This window comes from Mustela lutreola, chromosome 7, assembly GCF_030435805.1.
Source record: "Mustela lutreola isolate mMusLut2 chromosome 7, mMusLut2.pri, whole genome shotgun sequence".
Taxonomy (NCBI): domain Eukaryota; kingdom Metazoa; phylum Chordata; class Mammalia; order Carnivora; family Mustelidae; genus Mustela; species Mustela lutreola.
The window spans coordinates 106,733,016-106,748,457 of NC_081296.1; the positions used below are offsets into that span (position 1 = coordinate 106,733,016).

Genomic DNA, 15,442 nt, shown 5'->3' on the forward strand with positions numbered 1-15,442 from the left:
ATTCAAAAGCTCGTGGTTTTTCTCAGCCTCCGCTCCGCGCGCCCCTCACGAGTTCCGCCGCCACCTCCTCCTCACGCCTCTCTCCCCTCCACTCCAGCAGTTCTCTTGCCTAGTAGGGAGGACCCGCCTTGAGTGCTCAAACTCTGGCGATGTTTCTTTCCTTCCGACTCTGGGCACGAAGGTTTGAGTCTCCTGGCGGCCGGCGCGTCAGCGTGGAGATCTTTGCGCTGCTGCCCCGGGATCCGCGATGTCAGTGCGCGGAGCGCACGCGGGCCGCGCGGCCCGCCCCGAGAGGCGGGGTGTGACCGGAGGGTTTAGAAAGGAGGCGCCGACGGTGAGGAACACCCTCGCTTCGGTGGAGCTGCCTCTGCAGCGCAGCCTCCCGTCCGGAGCCGCGCGCGGAGCTGCCAGGGGTTCCCACACGCAGACGCCGGGGCCCTGGCCCTCCCGCAGCCTCGCTCCTGTCCGCCGCGCTGCCCGCCATGCGGCCGCCGCCCTACCGCTGTCACAACACCACCTCGGTGGAGAAGGGCAACTCGGCGACAATGGGCGGGGTGCTCTTCAGCGCTGGCCTCCTGGGCAACCTGCTGGCCCTCGGGCTGCTGGCGCGCTCGTGGCTGGGGTCGTGCCCGCCGCGCCCGCCGCCCTCGGTCTTCTACGTGCTGGTGTGCGGCCTGACGATCACAGACTTGCTGGGCAAATCCCTCGTGAGCCCCTTCGTGCTGGCCGCCTACGCGCAGAACCGGAGCCTGTGGGGACTGGCGCCCGCGTCGGGCAGCTCCCTGTGCCAAGCCTACGCCTTCTTCATGTCCTTCTTTGGGCTTGCCTCGACGCTGCAGCTCCTGGCCATGGCCCTGGAGTGCTGGCTGTCCTTGGGGCACCCCTTTTTCTACCGACGGCACATCACCCTGCGCCGCGGCGCGCTCGTGGCGCCGGTCGTGGGCGCCTTCTGTCTGGCTTTCTGCGCGCTGCCCTTCGTGGGCTTCGGGAAGTTCGTGCAGTACTGTCCCGGCACCTGGTGCTTCATCCAGATGGTGCACGAGGAGCGTTCGTTGTCTGTGCTGGGCTACTCGGTGCTCTACGCCAGCCTCATGGCGCTGCTGGTCCTCGCCATCGTGCTGTGCAACTTGAGCGCCATGCGCAACCTCTACGAGATGCACCGGCGGCTGCGGCGGCGCCCGCGCTGCTGCACTCCGGGCCGCGTGGAGCCGGGGCCCTACGACCGGGAGGCGGCCGCGCAGCCCCTGGAGGAGCTGGACCACCTGCTGCTGCTGGCCCTCATGACCGTGCTTTTCACTATGTGCTCCCTGCCTTTAATAGTGAGTCCCTTCGCGCCGACGCTGCGGGGGCACTGGAGCGCGGCCGGGCGGGAGGGAAGGGTGGAGCGTGTCGGACGCCGCGCAGGAGGAGCTGCACCCTCGGCCGCGACGGTTTGTAGTGGTGCTCCCCAGATCCGGTTCCCTCCACAGCCCCGACGACACAGAACAGAATTTGTTGAGCCCAAACAGGGAAGGGGAAGACCAAGGCTGATGGTGTCTTCCTAGCCCCGCAAAACTTCTCCGGTTAGCAGCACCCCCTCCTCTCTTCTTCCTCTGGGAAGATCTCGGGGTCTTTTTTGCGCTTCAGAGCTTGGTTCCTCCTTGGCAGTAAGAGTCCTTTCTTTCCCGGTGGCTAGGTAATGTTTTATTTCTTAGACCCGCCTATGATTTCAAAGGCATCAGATATGGGCTAAGGTACCTGGTAGTTTTCCCCCAGGTGTCGTAATGGAAAGAGAGTAAGGGAACGTGTGATCATGCCAGGGCGATTCGCACCGGTGACGAAAGATAGATTTAGTTTTAAACAGTCTTACGGAAACTTTGAGGAGTGGCGGCCGCTGTTCCTGGTGCTGCCGCCGTGGAGGATGGTGGCGATACGGGCAGAGAGGCTGTTTGGACAAGCAGGTGTGTAGGTACGGTTCAGCCAGGGGTTTCGTTTTGATAACCTGCCTTGACAGGTCTTGTGCCTGTCTCGTCTAGCGAGGTGACATGAAAGTCATTATCTCGGGTTTCAGTTTACAGACGGGGGTGGTGGTGGAGATTGAATTACCGAGGCGTTTTGAAGGTATCTCCCGCTGGCGTCCAGGCAAAGACTTCTGGCAGCCGCTGATGCTGAGAAGTCTTTTTGAGGGTTGCTCCTCTCCCCCAGCCCCAGTGTGCTTGTGCAGCATGAACAACATTTAAATAAATTCATTGCCAGTTCAGCGCCTTTGAACGCTGAGACTTCTGTGAATAGAAATGTTAAGTTTCTTGCGACAATGTAGCAATTTTGGATGTCACTTTCAAGGTTGGATAAAGGTGAAATACAATGATTTTCCTTAAACGAAGGTCTTGATATGTGGGAGAAGAGTTGTTTGTAGCATTATCATGCAGGGTTAAGATCAGAATTACCAAAAATGTACAAATCTACATTTCTATGTATAGAAAAGATACTGAGGTAGATATTTAGCAGTGGTTCTCGAACTTTAGCCTGCTGGGAATCACCAGTCGGGCTGGTTGGGCCCCACCCTCCAGAGTTTCTGATTCAGGTATTTTTGAAGGATTCTTCTTTTTTTTTTTTTTTTAATGATTTTATTTACTTATTCGACACAGAGAGAGATATCACAGGTAGGCAGAGCAGCAGGCAGAGAGAGAGGCGGAAGCAGGCTCCCTGCTGAGCAGAGAGCCCTGATGTGGGATGCGGATGCGGGGGCTTGATCCCAGGATCCTGAGATGATGACCTGAGCTGAAGGCAGAGGCTTAACCCACTGAGTCACCCAGGTGCCCCAGGATTCTTATTTTTAACAAGTTCCCAGGTGAGGTAAAAAGCTGCTGGTCCAGGGATCTAATCTTGGCAAACCACAGCCCACAATTCAAATTCATCCTACTAATGTTTTTGTATAGTGAATAAAATTAAGAATAGTTTTGGCAAATGAATCGATTTTGCAATCAATTTGATGATAGTGTGCAGGAACAGGAACTCTAAGCCCCAATTAACTCAAATACTATTTCAAGAAAAAAAAAAAAAGATTTTGGTTTTTCTCCATAGTAGATATGAATTACCCCCCCCCAAAAGTACTTAATCAATTTTTTAAAGATTTTATATATTTATTTGTCAGAGAGAGAGAGTGCAAGCACAGGCAGCAGAATGGCAGGCAGAGTCTGAGGGAGATGGGAGATGTGGGACTCCATCCCAGGACACTGGGATCATGACCCAAACCAAAAGCAGTTGCTTAACCAACTGAGCCACCCAGGCATCCCAAAAGTGTTTAATTATTATTACATTTTAAATTTCATCAATGAAAGTTGTGGAAATGTGTTTTTGCTCTTGTTATAAAAGTACCTACCAAATATTCACCATTTGCCCCTTGATCTATAAAACTTAAAATATTTGCTCTTGGGCTCTTTACAGAGAATGTTTGCAGACCTCTGCTCTAAACTCATAGCCTTACTTACCTATGCTGTGAAAAAGCAGACAGTAGCCAAATGCATGGATATTATGTCCTCAGTTTGAATGTCTTAGTGATAATAATGCAGAAAAGAACATAATAGAGCATAATACAAGAACATTGCATTTGGACATGTCTCTCAGGAGACTTGAATAACTAACTTATAGGGAATTGCGAAGATGGAAGGAAATAATGGATTTGAAAATGATTTTATAAAGAACTATAACTTTCCAAAGATATGCAATGCAGATAGCATTCTTCACAGGAACTATAACTTTCAGAAAGGATAATGGCTTTAACATAACACATGGGTTTGAATTAGCCTTTCTCCCTTAATAACTGTGACGGTGACTCATTTATCTTTTCTAAACTCAGTTTTACTTATTTTTTTTAAAGATTTATTTATTTGACAGAGAGTGAGACAGTGAAAGAGGGAACACAAGCAGGGGGAGTGGGAGAGAGAGAAGCAGGCTCCTCGCTGAGGCTATGTATGAAGGGAGAAAAGAACCTTAAAAAGAAACCTTGCTCATAGCATGAATATTGTATTTCATTAAGCTAATGAAAAGTGTGTTGAGGGTTGATTTTTTAAAATTAATTTTGCTATAGTGCTGCATTAGAGCAAGATACTTCCCCAAATTGAATTTTCAAGTTTCCACCTTGAAAACTTTCTCAGGAAGAAAATACAAAGAATATGGGATCAGCTTTAGATGCTGTTTGCAGTACGTTCTCTAATGCATAAAACGTATTTTCATCAAAATTAATTTTACCTTAGAGACCTACAATGTATTGGAGGTTGGTAGGGGAGCGGGGACAGATGAGAGAGGGATCTAATGATAAATTGGACATAGTAGCTTGAGAGGTTGACAAGCCAGGAGAAGATAAGTATGAGCTTGTGTAATTGCATATTTCCAGTCCATGGAGTCAGAGATGTGATAGAGGACATCCTGCATGTTTTGAGATGACTCATGTATGTATTTCATTCAGGTGGACAAAAAGAATGGGTGGGATGCTCCTTTCAAAGGAGGTATAGAGGTATGTAAGGGATGGTGGGCAAGCCATGGGCCCAGGGAAAAGGGTTGAAACTGGATTTCAACCAGAGCAACTAGAGCAGAAGATGAAGTCTAGGGTGTTGTGATGGATAAACTGGGTGGAAGAGGCATTAGAATCCAGAGAGCTCTCCTCAGCAGGGATGTCCTGCTGCATGAGTCTCAAGCAAATTGACAATAGCAACATTTTTTCATGGACTCTCAGATTCAATAGAGGGAGCTCTTCTCACACCAATTCCCTGTGTAAATTGAACTACTTTAAACACGTGGGGTGTATATTCTGAGGTTATTTACTAATCTAGCCATCTTTTATAGGAGCAGTTTATAAAGTGTGTTCTAGAGGATAGTACTGAGCAACAGAGGTTTTTTGAAAGTCTAAATTATGTTCACATTGATACCTTTTTCAGAATTAATAGATTATGTACTTAGGTCACTGTCATAAATGAATTAATTTCTGTCATTTTTAGTAAACTCTAAAAATAAAAATAAAATTAAAAAGTCAGGTGTAGAACAATACATTTCTAATATAAATCAGGTGACTTGAAAATACAGATAACCTAATTATATGCAACAGAATTGACATGGATATATAGTGCATAGAAATAAAATGATTCTAGTTATGTAGGTGTCATTTCACTACTCCGATCCCAACTAATCAAGTATTCTGAAACAGTTGGGATTGTTTTAGGCTGCCCTCCACTTTCAAGAGGAAGGAGCAAATGTAAAAACAAACTTATATGAAGTATTTGCTTTTTAAATCAGCTCTAGTGTAGAGCCTATTGTCAATTAATCAAATTCAACTGGTACCTACAATGTTCAAGACACTATAGTTCATTGTGGCTATGTAAAATAAATAAAAAATCACATCTGCCCACCAAAGCTGAATACTGGGTGAGGGGTGGAGTGATTGGGGCCATAAGAGAGTTTAGAGGAGAAAAGGCGTCAATACTAATTGATAAAATAGCAAATTTTGAGTTCTTATTATGTGCTAGGACCTGTTGTCAAGGACTTACTCATACCATCTTATTCAGACTTTCAACAGTTACGAAAGTAAGATGGAAATGGAATAACTTGCCCAATTTCACACAGCTGGTTAGAGGATTTTATCCAACCCTATAGTCAGACTCTAAAGTTAATGGGCTTAGCCACTACCTCAAAGAGGCTTTGAAGGGCACAATATTTGAGACAGACCTTGAAAGGAGCAAGGAATTGGGCATGTAAAATCCAAAAGATTTTAAAGTAAAATGTTCAGTTTCTACATCTGTGAAATGAAGATAACAATCATCCTTACTTCAGAGGATTTTTGTGAGGGTGAAAAGAAGTTTTTAAAATAAAATGCTCAGAGCAGTGCCTGGATATAGTAAGCTCTACATGGGCACTAGCCATTATTATTAGTAATATAATCAATGATGATGGGAGAGGGCATTCAGATATGAATACATATATTTTTTAAGATTTTATATATTTGAGAAAGAGTGTGTGAACAAAATGGGGGGAGCTGCAAAGGGAAAGGGAAAGAGACAAGCAGATTCCATGCTGATGGGAAACACAACACGGGGCTCAGTCCTAGGACCTTGAGATCATGACCTGCACCCAAGTCAGAGGCCCAACTGGGCCACCCAGGTACCCTATGAGTATATCTTCTTAATGGGAATGAGATGGGAATATCTGAGCCTACTGAAATGCTCTATAAAAATGAGAGCACAAGGTAAGGAACAATTATGGGAAAACACATATCATATTCCTTAACTGCCCCAAAGGGGTCTGGTCTGGGCAGTTATTCATATCCCCTTCCACAGATGTTGAGTTTATATATTTTCTGTCCCATTAGAGCCCATTTTGTCCCATTATGGATTTAGAATCTCAGTAAGCATGGGGAACAGAATAGTTGGCTTCCAACAGAGTGGGAGGCAACTGTAGTTTTAATTGAAGTGTTTGCCATTTTTGGCTCAATGGCAGGTAAAGCCATGGGAGAGGGCAGTTTGTATGGCTCCAAGGAGGCCAGACACCTTAGGGAGGATCAAGACAATAGGGGCAGTCAGGCACAAAAAGTGGGCTTATATTTCTGTGTGTGTGTGTATGTGTGTATGTGTTCTAGTTTGAAAAGAGGGTGTCAATCGCAGAAAGGTAACCATTATTCTAAGAATAAGTAATTCACAGGAGTCAAACAGGTCCTTTTATAAGTCTCCTCCAATCTTACTGGAGTATTTCCTGTCTCCTTATGTTGACTAAAAGTTTCTGTATCATTGTTGTCTCCGTAACACATGACATTCACAAGTAAGGCTTATTTCTGGGCTAATAAGAAGACAGGAAGCAGGCAGAAGAGAGAAAGGAGAATGGAAGAAAAGAAAAACTCTGTGTTTTGGGGAGTGTGCTGACCCTGTTTGTAAAAGGTTAGGTAGACTGGGGCACCTGAGTCAGTAAAGCCTCTGCCTTTGGCTCGGGTCATGGTCTGGAGATCCTGGGATTGAGCACGACTTCGACTTCTGGGGGCGGCGGGGGAGGGGGGGGTCCTTGCTTAGCGGGAGGCCTGCTTCTCTCTCTGCCTGCTGTTCTCCCTGCTTGTGTGTGCACGCTCTCTCTCTCTCTCTCTCTCTCTGACAAATAAATAAATTTTAAAAATCTTAAAAAAAAAAATTCAGTGGACTGGATATGCCCCACCTCAGCTCTTCCTCTGCGTGGCGGGGACTTGGACACTTCAGGCCTGCAGCATCACAGCAGGCGGAACAGCCTCCAGGGCCTGAGACCAGGGCTTCCAGGAGTACCTCCCTTCTACTCCCCTTCAGCTCAGCCCTACATCTGCTGGCCGCCTCACTCACCCCCGTCACTGCAGTAGATTTTGCGGCTAATACATCTATCCAAGATGAATCTTCCAAACCAAGTTGCCATGTTCATACAAAATTAATGTTTTTAAAGTAAGGTTAAGTGCATTTATTTCTTCCACAAGCCTTTCAATATCATAATGGGATGTTTTTCTTTAAAACAGTATCGTGCTTACTATGGAGCATTTAAAACTGTCCATGAGATAGATGGAAACTCTGAAGAAATGGAAGACCTCCGAGCCTTGCGTTTTCTGTCTGTAATCTCTATTGTGGACCCTTGGATTTTCATAATTTTCAGAACATCAGTATTTCGGATGTTTTTTCACAAGATTTTCATAAGGCCTCTTACGTACAGAAATTGGCCCAACAATTCCTGCCGAACTAACGTGGAGTCCAGTCTGTGACACTGTTTTACTACCCAGTCTCTGGTAAGCTGAGGAATGTGTTACATTTTCTGTCAAACAACCACGTTTAAAGAAAAAGACTTTAAAATTTTAAGTTATGTCCTATAACCAAACATCGAAATGTATTTTCAAAACTATATGATAACATCTTTAACAATGTGTGTTCACTTTCTGTTCATGAGCCAGTCCAGTAGAAGTTTTCGAATTCTAAACAGCAACTACAATTTCACATACTGTAACTAGTGTTAAAAGTCTCAAAGTGATGACATTAATTGTTCCAATGTTTGTGCTTGGTGTCCCTAATTTTTTAGAGACGTCTAGAGACCTCAGGGTCTTTATTCAAATCCAAAAGAAACACCACTGTTTACAATTATGTGATATGTGATCTTAAAATTTCTTACCCTATTCATTTTTACTGAAACCTGATTTGTTTATTCTGTATGACAATAGCCTGAATTACAGATGCTCCACAGAGAAGTGAGGTGGGGAACATAGCCAGGTCAAAGTTTGGAGAGACTTTCCCAGCCACCCTCTGGAGGCTCATGTAGGGAGGAGATCCATAAACAAGTAGACATAAGGCAGGGTGTGACTACAGCCCAGAGAAGAAAAATTAGTTTTTCCTCTTTTGGAGTCTAGGTTCTTGGGTGTTAAGGTATCAAAATTTGGGAGTGGGTTACAAAATGTTCTAATTTCTGGAAACTTCATTTTATAAGTTTATAATATTGACAGATCCTTTGCAGGAGGGATCTATGCTTCTTTGAAATACAGGGATGTGTGACTTACCAGAGAATCATGTTTACTGCGTTTGGCTGCGTGAGGCAACAGGGTATTCAACACAGAGTAAAGCCCACCCAGGACTCAGTCAGCCTCATTCGAGGGTAGGTGGTAACAACAACCTTAACATCTACCTATTAACAGCCATATTCTGCTCTTTGTGGAAACCGTGAGATCATGTTGAGGTTCCTGAGAGCTGTGCTTTCAAACCTAGAGCAGGATGTGGCTCAAATGGAGCACAACCAAGCACTTTAATCGTACATTTACATGTTTACAAAGGTTTACAACACTATGGCCAAAAGGAAGAAGAGGGGAAAATACAGCTGCAGCTAATAAACCAAACAAGAAACTCTAAGCCCAGTTTGTAGGTAAGAACTTCCACCTTTGGTAAAAGAACATATGGGGAATATTAGTTTTCATCCGCTCTGGGGTCCCTTTGTACTCCAACACACTCAGACTCTGACCTGGAGAGCTGGTACATTCGAATAGTCCCAGGACCCCTACTCAGCCATCCCTTCCAAAGATAAGGATATTTGCCTTATTTCCAGCTTAGCAGCAACCCCACTGAAAACCCCAGAGAGCAAACCTCTGGTTTGTCTCAGAAATATATTAACTTGGATATATGTGTGTGTGTGTTTGTGTGTGGCATAGCAAAACTGTGAAATGGCCAAATCAGGAATATACAAGCTGTAATTTAGAGTATCATATGATAAAAAGTGCATTTGTTTTCAAGTTTAACTTTCACTTGTATATTTAATGTGTAAATATAATATGTGTTGTATTGTCAGAGGAAGTACCCCTTTTTGTGTGTGTTTTCCTTTTGGAAGGTTAACTATGGTAACTATCAAGCTATCAAATGAATCAATAAAAACAATTTTATAGTATCGCGCAGAGGAAGTTTCTTTAAATGAAAGAAACGTGTTTAGCTTTCTTTTCTGAATGAACAGTTGCCAGTAGTATTTCATTCTCTAGCGGCTTAACAGTGTGAATTTTTAATGTGTGAACTTTTATATGCTCTTCTATTCACATTTCTATTACTCTAAACAAAGCTACTCTAAAGAGTAGCTTTATCCAGAGAACTTAGTGATCCTTTTTTTTTTTTTTTTTTTTTTTTTAAGATTTTATTCATCTTATTTGTCAGAGAGAGCACAGACAGGGGAGCAGCAGGCAGAAGGAGAAGGAGGCTCCCCACCGAGCAGTGAGCCCAATGTGGAACCCAATCCCAGGACCCTGGGATCATGACCTGAGCCAAAGGTGGACGCTCAACGGATGAGCCACCCAGGCATCCTTTGGTGATCCTTTCTGATAAATACAAAATGTAGGAAAGAGTTTATAAAAGGAGAACTACATATGTTTAATAATGTAGAAAAATTTCCAGTCTAATCAAAGAAATGCACAACTAAAATCAAATTATCAAAGACAAAACCCCCCGAGTTTATGAGCCTCAATGAGAGAGAGGCTGTTTTTAAGTAAGAGGAACATGACTGGTGAGTTTATAAATTTGACCACCTTTTCTGGATAGCAACCCAACAGCATGTAACAAGAATCTAAGTGTTCTACCATTCCAGTAATACCACTCTAGAATTTTCTAGAATAATCAGAGGAGCTGTCTTAGTTATGGGCTAAACTCTTCTTTGTAGCATTATGTATTATAGGAAAAATATGAAAAGGAAACATCTAAAGATGAACAAGGATTAAAACAAACTTCAGAAATACTATACAGTTGGTCTTTAAACAAGACAAGTTTAAACTGTCAAGTCCACTGATTTGTGGATTTCTTTTCAACAAATATATTGGAAAATTGTTTGGATATTTGCAACAATTTGGAAAAAGTCATTGACGAACTATGTAGACTAGACATACAAAAAAATTTAAGAAAAAGTTATTATTGTAAGAATACAGTATATAACATATAATATACAATATAAGTGTTAATTGACTCTTCAGGTTATCTGTAAGGCTTCCAGTCAGCAGTAGGGTATTCATAGCTAGGTTTTGGGGAGTCAAAATTTACACGTGAGTTTTTGACTATAGGGGCGGAGCTGGTGTCCCTAACTCACAGTGTTCAAGGCTCCATTGTAAACACACACACAAACACGAGAATTATGTAGCCATTAAAAAAAAGATGTTTTCAAATAATTTATACAAGTTGAGAAAGAATCTTACAATGTAATATTAGATGAATAAAGCACAATACAAACTTTTAAGGTATGATCCATAAATATATATGCATAGAAAATACCTGGAAAAAATCAATCAAAGAATCAGAAGTGTGTGGGCTGCCTGGGTGGCTCAGTTGGTTAAGCAGCTGCCTTCAGCTCAGGTCATGATCTCAGGGTCCTGGGATCCAGCCCCACATTGGGCTCCCTGCTCAGTGGAGAGCCTGCTTCTCTCTCTCCTCTGCCTGCTGCTCTGCCTACTTGTACTCTCTATCTCTGTGTCAAGTAAATAAAACCTTAAAAAAAAAAAAAAGAATCAGAATGTGAAGCACAGTTAACCTTTTAATACAGACTTTCCCCATAATTCTTTGCATTTTCCAAGTTTTAAATTAAGTCCATGTTTCTTTTACATAAAATTATTTTTTAAAAGAATGACTAGAAATTAGCCAAGCAACCATAGGGGAAAGACATGAAGGAAGGAAAGGCTTTCTAGTTTAAATGAATAGTATGTACAAAGCCATTAGGCCATGTCCAGGCTTACTTAGTAGCTCCATTTGGCAGAAGCTTGGGAATGGTGAGCATATGTGGCCAAAAAGCTGAAAAGAGAGACAGGTTTCTCATAGCATATAGAATGGTGAGTGCAGTGGTGGAAGGTTGGAGACTTGGAAGCCAGTGTGCAAACAGATTGGAATTTGAGGAAGATTGTGCTGGTGACATGAACTGTGGGCGGGACAGGAGGGGCACCAGGTGGAGGGGAGAAGGTGCGCTGGAGCCCCATGCAGTTGTGCAGTCCGTGCACTAGACCAGGGCGCTGGCTAAGTGAGCGGGACTGAAATAGAGCCCAGCCCTGCTCACCTGGCTGAGGGCTACTTCAGTTCAGAGGAATGGGCCCCTTTTTATGATCTTTCTACTTGGAGGGGCACAGAGACCCACATACGCAGGCCTGGGAGTGCCCAGCTGCAAGGGAGGGAAGCAGGTGAGGAGGAGCTGAACTCAGGCAGTGGGAAGGGAGATGTGATTCATACAGCGTTTTAGTAGGTAGAGCTGATGGGAAGGATTCCAATTTATGATTCAGTCAGGCCTTTTGTTTCTCTTTCAGTTGCATATATTTGGCCATTTTCTGCTTCTTTATTTCAGTACACTCAAGAACAGTTAGGAAAGGGGGAAATTCTGAGAAAAGTCCTTCTCCCTACTTTTTTTTATTACATTGCCAGTTCTCTGGAACAGAGGGTGGCAACCACTGATTCCAGTGAAGTTGCTGGATTACCTGTGGCTTTTAATTACATACTACCCAGCCAAGACAACACATGGCCACCTATTAGGATGGTTAATTTAGTTCCAGTAATCTGTCAAAGGCTGACTGGGCCAGGTATTCTTGAAACTTTATCCCCTAAAGAAAGAGTCCCACAAACAGTAAGCACTTGGATCGCCCCAGGCACTCACTAGCCACACAGCCTACTTGCACCTTTGACTGAAGATCTCTGTGTTCCAGACCAGTGCTGCTCAGCGTCAGCACCTCCTGGAATGTGTCCAGCCCCACCTCAGACTTACTGAATCAGAGTCTCTTGGGGTGGGCCCAGCAAACTGTGTCTTCACATGCCCTTCGCGTGATCAAGTTTGTGAACCTCTGCTCCATGCAAAAAGGAGAGAACAACAAAAATCTGCAATAGACTCTGTTCCTAATGTTTCTCCAACCTGATTCTCCGATCTTTTCAGCTGCAGCTAATCACTCACACCTGACTCCCAATAGCATTTTTTACTTGGAATGTTCTTAAGGCAGTTACAACATTTCCATACAGGCAGCCATCATTGACCCTTTCATATGCTTACTACCAAGCATGATGGGACTTTGGCCCACATGTGTTCCTTCGTAGCCTCCTGCAGATGCACGTTGGGTCTCAGGCTAACGGTGGTTCTGATGTGAAAGAAAACCACCTAAAAGACATTCATTCACAGAAATATTATCAGAGATGATATATAAAGGCGAGCTTTCATTTAGAATTTAATAGCTTTTTAGCTCTGTAGAGAATAGAAATCTCCAATAAAATATGTAAAGCTATTCTTAAACTTTTATAATTTAACTTTTAAAAATATTTTTAAAAACCCATCATACATTTCATCTTCCCTTCCAGGCTTTAAAAGGTGGAGGGGGGGCTAGATATTACCTATTTTTCTTTTTTTCCCTTAATAACTGACAGGGACTATAGAAAGGTTAAAAATATTTATTGAATAAAAGGTGCTCTCTCCCATGACTTCTGAAAAACATTAATCATATTCAATAAGAGGGTGCAGTAACTTGGTCAGAGAGCCCTCTATCTGACAGGCATGTGCTTGTTCCAGCATATAAGATTTTTCTCATAGGCCATTCAAAGGTGAAAATAATAAATGCAGGAGAAAATATTTTTGTTCCACATTTTCCTACTGCTGCACATTGTGGAAATTAACATGTGTTTTAGTTTTATCCAGGAAATGCAAGCTGTAGTTAACAATGTAAAAATATAGTAGGCAATTTTAAGATTGTAAAAGCAATTTTGCCTTACAGGAGTAGACTGTTTTCTGCCCCTTTTTTTTTTTTCTTTCTTTTAGGATTTTATGTATTTGACAGAAAGAGAGATAACAAGTATGAGAGAGGCAGGCAAAAAGAGAGGGGAAAGCAGGCTCCCCGCCAAGCAGAGTGCCCAATGGAAAGCCCCCATCCCAGGAGCCTGAGACCATGACCTGAGCCAAAGGCTGAGTGAGGCTTAATCCACTGACCCATCCAGGGGACCCTGTGTGTTTCATTTAATAGGTCTCATGAGTGAGGCTGAAATTGTTGGTTTGGCTATTCCCAGACCTGCCTGCAGGTGGAGTAAAGCTGAGCTCATAGCTAACCGATGGCATATAATTAGGACTTGTCCTCCCTGGCTTTCCACAACTCTCAAACTTGTTGAAACAAATCAGCAACTCTCACCTGATATCAGCTAGGTGAAGATTCAACCTTCCAGACAATTTTTAAAACTGCATGCATTTGGGAGTCAGTCCAATCTTAAGAATATTTGCAGTGAAGTTGTTCAGAATCCATCATGCTCTGGTTATAGAGTGTTTGGAATCAAATAAAGGGAGAATAGGAAATAAACTTAATTTTTCTTTCTTTTGCTACTTAATTGCTAAAACCGAAATCAATTTCATATCAGTACAAAATAGAATATGAAAATACTAAGTGCCAGGCAACGTAATTCATAAACGAATTGGGAAGGACTTTTAAAATTTTCCCCAATTTAAAGCCTACCCAGAGAATTCTCGATTAGGTTAAGAAGACAAAGAGCAATCAATGATTTACTGATTATGATTGGCACATGAAAAATAAAATGACCCACCAAAACTAAAATGGGACCAAAGAGCTATCCTTCAAATGTGAATAAAAATAGTATCAGGCCAAGTAGAACTTAAGGCAGTAAAATTTTTAAATGGTTAAGTGGTTAAAAAAATCAGTACAATCAGTAGTAAATACCTTACAGCATGGACTTATTTTAGCAAAATAATGTGACAATAAAAATACAAAGAAAAAACACTAGAAACATGAGGAATGAAAAAAAAAAAATCACTGTTGGCATGGATGATTTTCCCTCCCATCAATCAAAGGTAGATCAAAGAGGCAAAAAGAAATTTGTTTAAATATATATTCCTGGGGCCACATAACTCAAAGCTTGAATTTGTATTCGATAGGAAAAGTATATTTAGGATGGTCTGTTTTTAAGCATAGGCTATGATACAGACTCACAGTTCACTTTGGGGGTCTTAAAGTCATCTCAAGAAAATCATGCGTTGGTTCTCCAGAGCAGCTCATACAGAGAGGTTCAACCAGAAGCTTGTATAACTGAAGAAAATCCATCCCATATGTAAAACTGGGGTGGGCAGAGAACATGAACAGTGTTTCAAACAGGAGCCCCAAATCAAAGTCAGAAGGAACAGAATCTCTGGCTGTTAGATGGTAGTTGGTGATCTAGCTACTTTGTGCATGCAAAATTCTGTATACTGTGATCTTGGAGGGACAAGTATCCGTCTGGGTTTTGTTTGTTTAATAATAGCTAGCAATTCTCCAAGCTACAATGGACGAGCCAGCTGGTGATTTGTATCACTTGTAGTGGGCATCTTCTAATAGAGGGCCCAGTGATCGCCGTCTTGGTGTTCGTGCTTTTGTGTAATCCTTCCCCCTCAAGTGTGAGCTGGACCTAGAAACTTGCTTCTAATGAACAGAATACAACAAAAAAGAACTGGGATGTGAACATCTGGATTAAGTCAACAAAAAAGACTGGCTTTTGCCTTGCTTGTTCTAATGGAAATCAGCTGCCTCACTGTGAGAGGCTCACAAGGCAAAAAAAGGAGGGAGGTTGCTCAGCCAGCTGCCCACAAGGAGCTAATGCCCCCAGGACAACTCGCCCTCAAGGAAATGAATCCTGCAACCGGCTAGCATTCTTGGAAGTGCAGCCTTCGGAATTCAGCCTTGAGGTAGTTCCAGTGCCAGCCAACACCTTGACTACAGTCTCGGGAGAGACCCAGAGGACCCACCTCTGCCTGGTGCCGGGACTCCTGACCCACAGAAATGGTGAGAGAAAGTGTTTTCTTAATGCTGCTTATTAATTTGGGGCTAATTTTTCCAGCAGTTATAAATAACTAATAGAATCATTATTATTAAATTCATGGATCTACCAATGACATAAAAATCCATAGCCCGGGGCGCCTGGCTGGCTTAGTCGGAAGAACATATGACTCTTGATCTTGGGGTTGTGAGTTT

At 43.1% G+C, this 15,442-nt stretch overlaps 1 protein-coding gene across 1 annotated transcript; it reads left to right on the forward strand.

Moving 5' to 3' along the window:
* Positions 1 to 342: 342 nt before the first annotated feature.
* On the forward strand, positions 343 to 9,393 carry PTGDR (prostaglandin D2 receptor). Its single transcript, XM_059182092.1, has 2 exons — positions 343 to 1,319; positions 7,496 to 9,393. Exons 1-2 carry the CDS (start codon positions 483 to 485, stop codon positions 7,733 to 7,735), a joined length of 1,077 nt encoding a protein of 358 aa, XP_059038075.1. The 5' UTR covers positions 343 to 482; the 3' UTR covers positions 7,736 to 9,393.
* The last annotated feature ends 6,049 nt before the right edge of the window (positions 9,394 to 15,442 follow it).

Coding starts and splice junctions, on each gene's coding strand:
- PTGDR (XM_059182092.1), top strand. CDS start 483: ATGCGGCCGCCGCCCTACCGCTGTCACAACACCACCTCGGTGGAGAAG. Junction 1,320..7,495: donor TGTGCTCCCTGCCTTTAATA/GTGAGTCCCTTC, acceptor TCTTTAAAACAG/TATCGTGCTTACTATGGAGC.